The sequence below is a fragment of the Lissotriton helveticus genome, chromosome 11 (assembly GCF_964261635.1).
Source record: "Lissotriton helveticus chromosome 11, aLisHel1.1, whole genome shotgun sequence".
NCBI classification, from domain to species: domain Eukaryota; kingdom Metazoa; phylum Chordata; class Amphibia; order Caudata; family Salamandridae; genus Lissotriton; species Lissotriton helveticus.
In genome coordinates, this window is record NC_136072.1 from 401,075,775 (window position 1) to 401,090,871 (window position 15,097).

Here is a 15,097-nt window from a genome sequence, read left to right on the forward strand (position 1 = left end):
CAAACGTAAATAGCCATGATGCAATGGCCCCCTGGCCATGGTGAGGTAACCATGGGCCAACTGTACAGCCACATGCAGCACCTGTGTTGTCAATGGACATTTCATCTTTTGATTTTATTTACGCTGCTTCATGTTTCTGTTACATTAATCAGCACCAGTCAGGTGTTAATGGGCATTAAACCCTTGCAATGCATCATCTTGTCATGGCTCTTCCTTACCTGTCTCAGAAGTGATGCCGTGTGATGTATGCCCGCCTCCTTTGCCCTTCTGCTGTGTTGGGCACATGTGCCTGTCGGTGTTGGCGGGGGGTGGGGGGGGGGGGGTTGCTGTGCACGTAGCTTGTCTTCACCGTACACCTCTATGGGTATCCCCCTTCTTGTTGCGATGTTATGCAGGATGGCACAGACAGCTATGATCTTGCAGCAAGTCACTGGGTTGTACTGCAAGGCACCTCCTGTCTTGTGCAATATTCTGAAGCGACTCTTAAGGATGCCGAATGTGCGCTCCACCACATTCCTTGTGCTGATGTGTGCTCTGTTGAAGCGCTGCTCTTGTGGTGTTGCTGGGTTGAGGTAGGGAGTGAGTAGGTACTCACGCAACGCGTAAGCGCTGTCACCTGCAGGATGGGGAGAGAATGGTTAGCGGCATGAATGCAATGGTACATGTGGGGATGGAGTAAATGATGTTGCATCAATACGTGCCTAGTAGGTGTCCAACTCCAAAATCACAGTTGATCAGGCGCCTGTGGATGCCACTGTGATGGAAGATGTATGCGTCGTGTGTGCTCCCTGGGAATTGGGCTGCGAGGTCCATTATGATGTGCTTGGCATTGCACACAACCTGCACATTAATGGAATGGTATGACTTCCGGTTGCGAAAGATGTATTCGGTGGCTGAGGGATGACAGATGGGGACATGGGTGCAGTCGACACACCCTATCACATGGGGGAATTGTGCCACCTGGTAGAGCTCACGCTTGGTGCGGTTCAACTGCTGGGGGGTTGTGGGGAAGGTGATGTGGCATTGTATCGATGCTAGCATGGCATCCAGGAACCTGTGGAGGAAGCGTGATAGTGCGCTTTGCGACACGCCTCCGGCTTCTGCAGTTACCCCCTGGAAGCTTCCAGACGCCAGCAGGTGCAGTCTGCATAGGACCTGGACATGGGCTGGTGGGTCCTACGGGTCTGGTGCTGCAGTTGTGGTGCCAGATCTGCTATTAGACGCATGATCATGGCAGGGCTTAGTCTGTACTTATCGTACACCTGCTCCTCTGTTTGCCCCAGCAATGTTATGCGCACCTTGAAGACCCTTTCCTGGATCATCCTCCTTTGCTGGGCCTGAGCATTGATCCCCCTCCTCCGAGCAAGCACGTAGGGGGCAGCCATTTTGGTTGACTAACGGGGTTTCCAGGCTCATTTTTAAAGGGTTACTGATTGTCAGCACCTGTCATTTTTTTTTTTTTCTTCATTCGAATCACTTTACCTCCAGTTTGAGATTCCCCTTATTTTGCTCATGCTAAATATTGATTTTTGAGGTTTTTGGTATTTGCGATTTTTAATGCATTCCGTTGCGATTCTTTATTAGCGATTCGGTATTTCCGGGGCCTGCTTTGGTTTTCGTTATTTCCGATTGGCTGGATAGCGATTCGGTAATTTACCGAGGGGGATTTTTTTAGCGATTCTTTAATATTTACCGATTTGTGTTGATGCATTGCATTTGGGGGTTTTGCGGTCGGTATCGGCCTGTTTTACCGAATCGCTATTTTACTGGGAGGTATTTTGCTTGATGCATCTGCCTGTAAATGAATAAATAATAATAGAAACAAAAACAAGCATTTGCAATGCAATAGGTCTCGCATTTATTAAAGTTAGAGATGTTGGCGTTGAAAATGGCAATGCTTTTTAATATTTTTTTATTTGCAGTGGAGTAATAATATTTGCATAGCACTATTGCTATCAGTATAAAAAAGTAAAAGTAAAAAACATTGTCATTTTGAACGGTAATAGCTCTAACTTTAACAAATGGAAAATGCTTGGCAGTTAGATGCTCCCTCACCCCTCTGCGATTGCAGTCTAATGGACCTGAGCATTCAGAAGACATGGGTGTAAAAGCTATTGCACAGGTCTTTCTACTTTCAACAATTATAAAAGTGCGAAAACTGTTTTGTATTGGGAAGGTAGCGCAAAGGGTTAATAGACCTACTGTTAGTGGTCAAGGTAAATGCTTGTTGCTCTTGGAACAATGTAAGTAAATGTACTTTATGTGAGTTATTGCTCTGTGTGCACTGTTCCTGCAAGGAAGGCTTGGGCAGATGGCGGGAAAGGGGCAGAAATGTTGGGAATTTACCAGTTTTGTTTGCCGTAAACAAAATAATTTCAGTGGGCATTGTGGCACAGACACAACCTTGGCTATTAATCAAGACTAAATATTTTTTTTAAGTAGCCAACAGAAAACAAATACACAGCAACTTGCTTTTAAACATTAGCGCGCCGCATTGGCTGAGCACTGTATGTACCCAGCGGATTTTCTGTAGTGGAGATTGTTGAGGCAGAACTTCGTTTCTATTGTAGTGTTCAGGGTGCAAGCTGCAGAGTCTTCCTACAGTGCAGGCTGATTCTATTGAAGAGGTGCCTGTGATAGGAACACTGTGCAGTGTCTCTGTGCCTGAATTAGCCGCCATGCCATGTCTCTGAATCAGCCGCCATGCCATGTCTCTGAATCAGTCTCTGAATCAGCAGCCATGCCCTGTCTCTGCGCCACACAGTTCAGATGCCGCAAAAGCAGAGCCTGCCCTTCCAGTTAAAACAAGCCCCACCTTAATTTAAAGAAGTGAAAAGCAAGCATACACAAACCAAAAGAAGTCCAAGACGAGCATAATAAATAAATAAATGCGCACAACGAGTGCCGTTTGATGATTTCATAGGTGGGACATGTCTACTTTAGAGGCAATGCAACAAAAAAACTATAAGGGCTCCGTAAATAAAGGCGCAGAACGAGCCTGCTCGATGCAGTTTCATAGGTGGGAGGGGTGTGTTTTGCGGGCAAGCTATGAAAAATTATACGGGGCTGTTAAGGCACACAGTGAGCACTGCTCATGCTGTGTTGGAGGTGGGAATGGTCTGCTTTACAGGCACAGGAAGACAAGGGCAGCTCTAGCGAGTGGTGTGTGTGTTGCGGCCTCCGCAATTGCGCTGCTCATGCTGTGTTGGAGGTGGGAGGGGCCTGCTTTACAGGCACAGCAAAACAAAGGCAGCGTCCTGTGAGGAGTGTGTGCGGCAGAGGCCGACCTTGTGAAACTAAAAGCGTGCATGGCGCACTGAAATAAAAAATGAAACTAAAAGAGCGCAAGGCTCGCTTGAAAATAAAAACAACACAAGGATTCGTCAATGCAGGAAAGTATGCTACAGCCTATAGAACTTGAGGAAAAGTATGGGGCTCGCAGGTGGCTCACAGGAGCCAAGAAAAGCCAGGTAAGGGAGGGGTGGTATGTAAACCCTTTGCAGGCAGTACCTAAAACAAACCCAATCACCCTTAAAAGTAAGCCCAAACAAAACAAATATCCTACCAGAAAAAGCCCAGCTGATGGTGGACATCGAGCGGAAGCCGCGGTGGGGAGACAATAGTAAACAAGCATTTACAATGCAACGGTTTCGCCTTTGGAAAAGTTAGAGCTATTGGCATTGTAAATGACAAAATTTGTATTTATGTGTTGGTTTTGAAAACAGATAAATAAATGGATTGTCATTTACATTGCCAATAGCTTAATCTCTCGCAAAAGTGAGACCTATTGTACCCTACGGACGAGCTCAGCAGACAGCAATTACTACCACACACACACACCCAGAGCCACACACACACACACCCAGAGCCACACACACACCCCCAGAGCCAGCAACACACACCCAGAGCCACACACACACACCCACCCAGAGCCACACACACACACACACCCAGAGCCACACACCCAGAGCCACACACACACACCCAGAGCCACACACACACACACCCAGAGCCACACACACACCCAGAGCCACACACACACACCCAGAGCCACACACACCCACTCAGGAGAGCAAGCACAGCGAGGGTGCAGGGAAGCAAGCACAGCGAAAGGGCAGGGAAGCAAGCACAGCGAGGGGGCAGGGAAGCAAGCACAGCGAGGGGGCAGGGAAGCAAGCACAGCGAGGGGGCAGGGAAGCAAGCACAGCGAGGGGGCAGGAAAGCAAGCACAGCGAGGGGGCAGGGAAGCAAGCACAGCGAGGGGGCAGGGAAGCAAGCACAGCGAGGGGGCAGGGAAGCAAGCACAGCCAGGTGGCAGGGAAGCAAGCACAGCCAGGGGGCAGCGAAGCAAGCACAGCCAGGGGGCAGGGAAGCAAGCACAGCCATGTTTCCAGTGCTTGGCTATTCTGAACAATTGGTATCCGGCCTGCCACTCAAACGAAAACAACTCCCAGAGTACCTTAAATAGCTAAATGAAACCACAGAAGTAGAAACATTATGTCCTGACTACACGAGAGAGGCTGCAATTGTAACTGCGAGGGACAAATACCACTGAACTGGGAAGAAGACGGCGTACAACTATAGTGGAGGAATAACAACCTCGTACACTACTGCATACCACTGTGCTTTGGATGTCCCATGCCTGCCATCCATGTTGCTTCATCCCACCTCCTTTCCTTCGGTCACTCGTTGCTTCTCCTCCTCATACCCAGACTGTGCTCCTTCCTTCCCCCAGCTGCACCTTCCTACTGTCACCAACGGCTTCTCCTCAATACCCCTTGTACTGCTCCCCCCCCACCCAATTAGTGCCATCAGTGTTACTCCCCTAGAACAGAATGGCTAAAAAGCAGTAGTAAAGCCACTAGGTCTCAAGAGTGAAATATATTGGCTTTGCTAATGCTCGTGTTTGAGGTCTTGCCTGACAGCATAGCTGTCCCCAAGACCTACTGTTACCAATAACTTATTTATAAGCAGAATGGGCTTTACATCCATCCGAAAGTACACTGAATTATCACACATGAAATTCTCTATCCCACACATGCACTATTTACAGAAAGCAATCTTTTCTGGTATCAATTGACAACGCATCTGTCAGCAAGATGTACTGTTACAAATTCTTTAAAGTGGGATTTGGCGTCATCCAGTGGAGTAATACTCTCTGACCTCAAGCTAGTGCCTATTTGCTTTCTACCTTCCAGGAAATGCATGAGGGACAAGGGCATTTGAATTGTACACTCAATCATCGCGCTGCTTGTCACATTCAATTATTTATTTCCTATATGTATTCCATACAGAGAACAATCCTTTTTCCCAGCACTGGCAAGGCCAACACGACAGGATTTAATGTAATAAACAGCATTTGTGCATGCAGCACATGGAAATACATTTGTGAATGTGTGTGTTTACATAGATTGGCAAATTAAGTTGAGACTTACTGGTGTTGTCAATGCCTGTTTCGATCTGAGATTCCACAATTTCCCACAAACTGGGAACATGACACAGGTGAGGACATGTAACCTCGTCTCCAACACACCCTCGTATTGAAAGCTATGAACATTGGAACATGCAGCTCGTACTGCAAACCATCTTTTTTTTACATTTTCAGCTCATTCTAAATATGAGATTAACATTTCAGTATTTTGATAAAGAATCAATTTGCTCCAAATTTAACATGTATACCTTGTGTCTGCATTAGAGCTCGTTCCAACATCCGCCAAAACTTACATCAACAATCATATACAGATACGGTTCCTAAAATAAGATAAATATTAATTACAGCGTACATGTCAGCAGAATGGGGACTTTATGGTCTACTCTAGATGCTGGGCATTCAAGGTATATAAATGCAGAGTTTTCGATGTACCTGTAAAAAGCAATGCACACCTAATTCTGCCAAATCTACATAGTTTAAAAGATCTCTATGTATGAAGAGGATCTGCGAGGTCAGTGTAAACTGAGGGATAGATCTGATCTCTTAAGGTAGGAGCTAGTGAGATCTGTCACCTGATACATGGCTATGCTGCTCAAGATCTGTAAGTGGAAGTCACTTCAAGAAATAAACAAGTGTCCCGTGTGCAGTTTGCTGCTCGCTTCTCATGTGTCACCCTCAGGCAGTACGAGACGACAGGAGGTCACCCTCAGGCAGTACGAGACGACAGGAGGAAAGCCATACCAGGAAGAGAGCTCGTAAGGGGCTAGGTGGGAACCAGAAAAGGACAACGTTTGTTCGAAGGGCCTGGACTGCAACATACTAACAGCAGCAGAATACAACCCCCTCCGACAGGAGAATGAAGCAACAGGGCCAGTCGACACACAGAAACTGCAAAACAGAACCCAAGTGACACAACAGGACCAGCACTGTGCCATAGCAAAACGTGCTGTGCCAGAAAATCATAAGAGTGTCAGGCCAAAACCACCCCAGTACCTGAAAAGGACCAAAAGTACCCAAAGAATAATTCAGATTTCTCAGAAATTCAATACGACAGTGCCTATAATAACTTGTACCATAACAGTGTCTGACGGAACCCTGCCGTGTCTGAGTATATCTGTAATAGTGCCAGAAACAACTACACCACCAAAACAAAACCAGAGACAATGCATAAGCAACTACGATGTCATCAGTGGCAAAAGAGAACCGCCAACGGACCAGAACCGTTTGCAAGCAAAAAGATTGGCTTTCTGGATAAGAAAGTAAAGTAAGCAATAGGCAAAGAGAAGGGACTGCTAGCTGCACATATAAAAAGCAAGCTGCTGCTGTGTATAGAACCACCGGTGGCTGGGGAGCCCAGCCTGCTTTCAGCAAGTAAACACTCCGTTCAGCGTCGTCAGTGTGACAAAGTTCCCAGAGAAAATAACAACAATGCTGCGTGCTTAGTTTCACAAGCACTGAGTGCTGGGGCAGACTGACCTGGTGGTGACAATTACGGCTGGCATGGCTGCAGAAATCCTTCGGGGCGCCCCGTGCCCTCTGCAGCTCGCCTCCTGCTCTGTCTCTCCCGGGCAAGGCTCGGACTCCTCACCGTGCTGGGTGCAGTGCCGACGCCGTCACGAGCTCTGCAGAGGGAGAGGCTCCGGCTGTGAATCAGAGGAGCAGCCGTCACTCCCCTCCATCAACCCTGCTCTGTCCTCTCACAACATGGCGGGCACTGATTTCACCGTGCACAAGACGCAACAAGTGTCTCTGGGCTATCAACCACCTGCAACAGTTTGAACTGTACAAAACATAAATCGGGCCCCATGCATTTCAACTAAAGTTCCAAAGAACATTGATGTAAACAATCCCCTGTTATTGCCTTCTGGATTTCATATGAACTAAACTATTGTTGTGTCCGTTATTGGCTTTATTCAGAGTATTCAGGGCTCCACACTTCCTAAAAGTCACTCATTGAATATCACTTTTTCCAAAACCCTTGCCATTCGCAAGAATATTTAATAATTACCTTCAATCTGCACCTCCCATTGGTGATTGTACTAGTTAACCCACCAGGACCAACTGTGTCTCAGAAAGGTGAACCCTTTAAGTTGGCAGAGAGCGGTGATCACTTCACGTTATATAATTTCCCTCTGTACCTTTGTTCAGTGATCTCCATTCCCTTCATTACGTGCATGATTACCCTCTGAAAGTTTAAAGTAAACACTCTGTTCAGCGTCGTCAGTGTGACAAAGTTCCCAGAGAAAATAACAACAATGCTGCGTGCTTAGTTTCACAAGCACTGAGTGCTGGGGCAGACTGACCTGGTGGTGACAATTACGGCTGGCATGGCTGCAGAAATCCTTCGGGGCGCCCTGTGCCCTCTGCAGCTCGCCTCCTGCTCTGTCTCTCCCGGGCAAGGCTCGGACTCCTCACCGTGCTGGGTGCAGTGCCGACGCCGTCACGAGCTCTGCAGAGGGGGAGGCTCCGGCTGTGAATCAGAGGAGCAGCCGTCACTCCCCTCCATCAACCCTGCTCTGTCCTCTCACAACATGGCGGGCACTGATTTCACCGTGCACAAGACGCAACAAGTGTCTCTGGGCTATCAACCACCTGCAACAGTTTGAACTGTACAAAACATAAATCGGGCCCCATGCATTTCAACTAAAGTTCCAAAGAACATTGATGTAAACAATCCCCTGTTATTGCCTTCTGGGTTTCATATGAACTAAACTATTGTTGTGTCCGTTATTGGCTTTATTCAGAGTATTCAGGGCTCCACACTTCCTAAAAGTCACTCATTGAATATCACTTTTTCCAAAACCCTTGCCATTCGCAAGAATATTTAATAATTACCTTCAATCTGCACCTCCCATTGGTGATTGTACTAGTTAACCCACCAGGACCAACTGTGTCTCAGAAAGGTGAACCCTTTAAGTTGGCAGAGAGCGGTGATCACTTCACGTTATATAATTTCCCTCTGTACCTTTGTTCAGTGATCTCCATTCCCTTCATTACGTGCATGATTACCCTCTGAAAGTTTAAACCACATCTTTTCATTCCAGGCAGCAGACTCATCGTGCACCAAGGTCTATGGGGGCCCTCAAGGCCATGAAACGGGCTAACTGCCGGGCTGAATGTAAACAACTGTATAATGGCCCGGACGGCGGGAGGGGGCGGGAGAAGACACGGACGGCGGGAGGGGGCGGGAGAAGACACGGACGGCGGGAGGGGGCGGGAGGGGGCGGGAGAAGACACGGACGGCGGGAGGGGGCGGGAGAAGACACGGACGGCGGGAGGGGGCGGGAGAGGACACGGACGGCGGGAGGGGGCGGGAGGGGGCGGGAGAAGACACGGACGGCGGGAGGGGGCGGGAGGGGGCGGGAGGGGGCGGGAGAAGACACAGACGGCGGGAGGGGGCGGGAGAGGACACGGACAGCGGGAGGGGGCGGGAGGGGGCGGGAGAAGACACGGACGGCGGGAGGGGGCGGGAGAAGACACGGACGGCGGGAGGGGGCGGGAGAGGACAGCGCATCTGAATTCACTTTCAGTGAAAGGGGAGGGAACGGGAAAAAACGTAACTCCGCCCTGGGAAAAAATCTCGGGAACGCCCCCGAATCTGGTCCGGCCTTGACGGACAGATCCGGCACTCAATGGCTAGCCTCCATTTATGGAGCTAGCCAATGAGAGCCGGGGGACGTTCCCGAAGTGCTTAGTGTCGACATAGGATTTCACCTGCGCTGAAAGGCTGCGCAGAGCGCAGCCTTTCGGCAGGCGAAACCCAAAAAGGCAGCAGTATCACAACTGTGGCATTAAGAGGAAATGGGAGGAAGAATACTATATTTGAATCTAAGCAGATAGGGCGCTTAAGCTAAATGCAGACAAACAGTAACAAAGCAGGAAACCAGGAAATAAATAGCCCCAAAAGAACACGTAAATAACCATAGTGGAATGAGACATTTCTCAACACATTGTAAACTGCTATGTGAGAGGAACAGAAAAGAGAAAGGAGTAACAAAGATGCAGGACTAACCACTAGCAAGCAATGATTTTAAGAGGACACTGACATAGAAAAGGAAAAGCTACAGCAAGAAAGGCTTCAGAAATGTTTGCTGCACTTTAAAAAGACCCCAAAATAAATAAAGTTGGCCCCAGTCTGTAGAATATCCAATAGTGCCTTCGTAAACAATTTTCTGTAAGTACTATTAGAACATTGCTTTGGTTCCTACCCTTTTAGTAGTATTTTAACAATAACTCATAATCTCTGCTTGAACATTTCAGTTATTTATCTCTTAACTGTTTTACATTGTGCTTGGATGTCTCCTGTATACTGGCTCCTCTTGAGCTCAGATAATCTACCAAACTGTGAATCGAGAAATATATTCGAGAGAATCAGTCTAACCTTTGTCTATCTGTAGATTAATTTGAGATTTGAGGAAGCACAGCATAAGTGTGTTCAGTCTCTATCTTTTCAAAATCAATAAATCCAATGAAAAATGCAGGCAAAAACTTCAGAGATGCAAGATCACTTACCAATCCCTGACTGTGGAATTCATGTTGAACTTGCCATTGTGTGCAATCCAATTCTATCTTTGTGTATTTATAGAAACAGTGGAAAAAAGTTATGAAGGCAGAAATTGCTGTGATAAAGTTGAATTAGGCAATGGATTAGGAAAGAACAAAATAAAAATTCAGTTACTGACATTGGCATTCACAAAGCCACTTGACCTGTTAGTATGTAACTGAATAGCTTATTGCTCACACCTAGTGGTCTCTAGAAAACCTGACGAGTCCATCTTCCATTTCAGAGAAACTCTGAGGCTCCGTGGCACGACCGGTGGAGAATAGCCCTATTTTATGCCTTGAAAAGCAAAGCTATACTATGCTCCATTTTATGAACGTTTTGTTTAAGTACAGTGATAAATGTATTGGTTTGGACCACGCTTAGTTAACCATATTCATTCACAATACTTTCATATGCTTTTGTAAGTAAGAGTGGCTCATTACTTTTATTCATGTTTAGTACATGTAATTATGTTTAATAAATGTATTTTTTTTCAGCCTTCCACCCAGAACACTTACTTTCCATTGCTATCTTTACGTGGATTACAGTACTTTCAAATGCCTGGACAGACACTTCAAATGCCATACCAGCAGTCTCCCAGCATCGGACTTCTTTCCGGGAGCATGCAAGGAAATATGGGGAGCTATCCAGCATTTCACTTCCGATCACGGAGAGACAGCATAGACTGGAGACGTTTCAGTGCAATTGATGTAGACCGAGTGGCTCGGGAATTGGACGTGGCAACTCTACAGGCGAACATCAACAGCATCACGTTCTGTAACTTCGACTCCGAAAAGTGCCCCTACTGCCATCAGCCAGTGGACCCGGTGCTTCTGAAGGTCCTAAAGATGGCGCAATTAAGCATTGAGTATCTGCTTCACAGCCAGGAGTATCTCAGTACCAAAATGGCAATGTCGGAAGAGCGTCTGCAGGCCACTGTGCAAGAGCATGAGCAGACTAAGAACGAGATGGGAAAGATGGCCGAAGAGCTAAAAGATGTGAAGGAAGAAAGCAAGAAAAGGAAGAAGATGTTGAGCGAACAGCAGCTTCTTCTACAGGTACAAGCAGCAACCAATAACTACCATAAGGTAAGCTCCTAATTCATAGTAGAGTATTTTGTGTTGCAAAAAATCGGAAACAATGATTACTGTGGCATACTTCCTTAATACACAATAATTACCCAAGATATATTTTCTCATATGAAGTCTTTGTGGTTGGGCCTTGGTAATTGGATTTTTTTTACAGTGAAATAGAATCAGTCCTTCTTTAAACTTTTAATTGCATCCCTTCAAAATTGAAGTGTTTTCCATTGGAACAAATTACGTGCATTTTTACCGGGAAAGCAACACTTTGGTGTTACTCCTATAGACAAGGGCAAGTAAATGTACATTTCTCAGCACATTGTAAACTCTTTCAGTGGTGTATATTAACCTTATACCCAACCCTTCACCCCTTAAACTCGAACCCCGACACCCAAAACCCCAAATCAAGTACACCAGTATTTAAACTTATACTTTAAACTCTATACCCATAACATCTAACATTCAACCTTCTGATCCTTAACCTACATACCATTAATCCTCATTCCCTATACCTTTAACCCCATATTTCCTTAATCTTTTACCTCTTCTCCCTACACCCAAAGCTATAACCTTGTGCTCCAGGGCCTTAACTTTGCATCACATACCTGTACCCCTATACTCTTAACCCATGTACCCCTAGCCCTACTGCTTAACCTCATGTCCCAAACTCTAAAATGCTAACACCTTACCCTAGACTTTTGACCCCTTCTTTATACGCTTAACACTTTATCTCTAGCCCCTATATCTCTAACAAGTAATCCCTGCACTCCAAATCCTTATCCTTGTACTCTACACTCTGTGCTCTCAACTTCTAACACAATGCCCATAAACCCTATACCCTTAAACCTCACCCCTTAACTTCTTTCACACAGTCCTTACTTTAGTATATTTTGGGAACAAGCACTTTGGAAGTATTTATTTGTATAATGAACAATTGAGAAGTGTTTTTTTAATATGTTACTTTCAAAGATTTGACATAATGCTGTTTTTATACAACTTTTTTTTTTAATCAGTCAGGTTTTACAATGCTGATATATACTATTCTTCGACTAAGGGAGAATAGAATAGAAGGCAACAGATGCTATTGAGTACCCTTGTCTATCTATGTAGATCTGAACAAACAAGCAAGGCTAAGCTTTGTTTTTCTGCAGAAGTAGCCACTGTGTAGTTATACGAGAGCCAGGCTTCTTTTCACAAGAGTGTTTTTTTTGTCAATAGCTTTGGCGCCGTTTGATGAATCTTAACAAAACGTACCCCAAAAAATTCATCCACCTCATCTCCTTCTTGGAAACTTTCACTGAGATCCTTCATGCAAGAGCCGAGACAATAGTCATATCTGTTTCCGTGGGAATCCTGCAAGACTTCCCTTAGGATAAAGAGATAAAAATGAATTCTGATTGGCTGGTCTCGCAGGAATCCTATGGGACCGAGCAATGTGATTGGCGGCCTTAACAGGAAGAAAATGTTGCAGCTGCCATTACAGGACTTTTGGACTCACTCCCAGAGTGCTAAAACACTCAAAAAAGCACATAAGGGGCCAGAGTAGAAAAATCTGGACCCCAAGCCCTTGTAGGTTGGCTTACATGTGTTTCGCTGACATTACAGCTCTTCATAGAGGTTTAGCTTGGTCCAGGCACAAGGGAGCACCCAGTATAAGTCAAAACAATAAATACCCTTTCAGATTTTGAGCGCCACATAAATTATGAAAAAAGGTAGCACGGAACTCTAGGTAGTTCCCAAGAGTAGGGGTAGAGTGGCTCTTGTATAGAACACCCAAAAACACCAACTACACTCTGAATCTACTCACCTGAAATATTTGTAAAGTTTTTAAGCATAGGATTAGCACAGTGCCTTCCATACCGATCAAGAAAGTGAGAAAGTCTTTCGCCATTTTTACAGCAAAGACCTTGAGCATAGGATCAGTAATGGCCATCCTTGATGAGCTTAAAAATGACAATAGCCTTTTACCGCTCCAAGCAGAGAGTTTTAGCTTTGTCCAGACACAAAGGAGCACCCAATACAGGTCAAAACAATACCCTTTCAGGCTTAGAAAGCCAAGTAATTTATGCCAAAAAGGCAGCAAGGAACTCTGGGATATCCCAGATGTAGGTGGAGAGCAGCTTCTGTATAGAGCACCCTACAACACCAGCGACCCTGAATCTGCTCACCTCAAATTTCTAGCGAAGTTTATTTTATTTTTTGTAAAAAACATTTTTATTTTTGCTTTTAACATGTACATACAATCGACAATTACACTTTAATCGTGTTTGGAGCAATAGCATCAAATGTATCAGTTATCCCATTCTGCACCATCCCACGCTCCCTTCCCTGGGCTTTATTCCATCCTGGCCTCCTGCCACTCCCATCCAGTCTCACAGACCTGATAGGTTCTGCCTCAATCATTTAGTTCCTTGGAACAGAGCGTTTAGACAATACACAAACCTTAACCAAGCCCATACTGAGTTATCGATCCACCCCAAATCTTATCAAACTTGTGGGTGCACCCTCATGCACTATTTAACTCCCTTTCTGCCACCATATACACGTCCATGCCTTTGAACCATTGGCTTTTCTTGGACAATTGTTTCCTACAATACATGGCAATATCTCTTTTTGCTAACATAAATCCCAGATTACAGAACAATAGCTGCACAGACTTAAGACCGACATCGCATGGAATCCCCAGAAGGAGGTACTGTTATCAATCCACCTCAAATCTTGTCAAACTTTTGGGTGCACCCTCACGCACTATTTACCTCCCTTTCTGCCACCATACACACGTCCATGCCTTTGACCCATTGGCTTTTCTTGGACAATTGTTTCCTACAATACATGGCAATATCTCTATTTGCTAACATAAATCCCAGATTACAGAACAATAGCTGCACAGACTTAAGACCCACATTGCATGGAATCCCCAGAAGGAGGTACTGTGGGCTGGCTGGGATAGTCACTTCCAGGACTACTTCTAGTTCCTCTTTAATGGCCGTCCCATATTTAACTACTCCAGGCTCATCGCAGAGAATATGCAGGAATGTTTCCCTTCCAACCCTGCATCGTAAATACTGCATGTATGCTGCCCTACCCATCTTATGGAGTAGTCTTCTATTATAATAGATTCTATGAAGGATTTTTAATCAAACAAATCTCAGTTTAGATTGAATAGCCACTTCTCGTGGGTGCATCAAGGCCACCTCACAGTTCACGTCCTCCATAGTCCCCAAGTCTTTCTCTCAGGCCCCCCAGCGGTTCCCAAGGGTGTACGGCTTATTGTTCAACATGGTGTTGTAGATATGAGACACCACCCCTGGGTCTAGTTGTCCACTGAGGACCCAGTTCTCCAAGAGGCTAGGCTTGGTAATTGAGGCCCAGTCCAAGTGTTCCACGTGTAGGGTGTGTCTTAGGTCTAAGTAATTGTAGGGTTGCGTGGGATTCAATAAGTATTCACTTTGTAGGGTTTCAAATGATTTCCCCATAGGCGAGAGATACCTATAAGGTTCCACCTTTGAAAGTATGTGCCCTTTCATAGTTGTGTATGCACAGTCACCATGCCATACCAACCCAAACGTCTATTGACTTGGGCCCATGCACCGAGAATGGCTCGGTGGGTTGCAACAGAAGTCGCCTGCTCTTGCGATTGCCTTAGAAATAATGCAGATATGAGTGGTCTTCCATAACTGCCCTCTCCAGCCTATGCACTGGGTCCAATCTCGGGGTTAAAGGTCAACAATTTACGGTTTCTTATATGAACACAGTGTGATCCCAATTCTGTAACTAATTATTTGATTCCTATATGTTCAAAACAGCCATTCTACCTATGCATAACTGTGGAGTTTGTGGTTTTTTACACATTTAGGTTGTTGCAGGGATTCTTCGGAGTCACAGAACTATGCTTGGGATTATGGAACCTTACCACCTGAGTATTCGTCAGCCCGGGACCGGTAGCTATAGTTTCTCACTTGCCCGTCTGCTCACTCACAGAGGTACGAGTGATTAGACACCCCAGAACACAACACATCTGGCCCTCTCAGAAATCACGGT

General features: G+C 45.7%; 1 protein-coding gene across 5 annotated transcripts in view; it reads left to right on the top strand.

Moving 5' to 3' along the window:
- DZIP1L (DAZ interacting zinc finger protein 1 like) overlaps window positions 1–15,097 on the top strand; it is a 796,975-nt gene that overhangs the window by 114,219 nt on the left and 667,659 nt on the right. For 4 of the 5 annotated variants that reach the window (XM_078665844.1, XM_078665841.1, XM_078665843.1 and 1 more), the window contains exon 2: window positions 10,472–11,062. In XM_078665844.1, the coding sequence (XP_078521970.1) occupies window positions 10,532–11,062 (531 nt within the window). In that variant the 5' untranslated portion in view covers window positions 10,472–10,531. The remainder of the gene's footprint in view (window positions 1–10,471; window positions 11,063–15,097) is intronic. The other variant, XM_078665842.1, reaches the window with a different exon arrangement.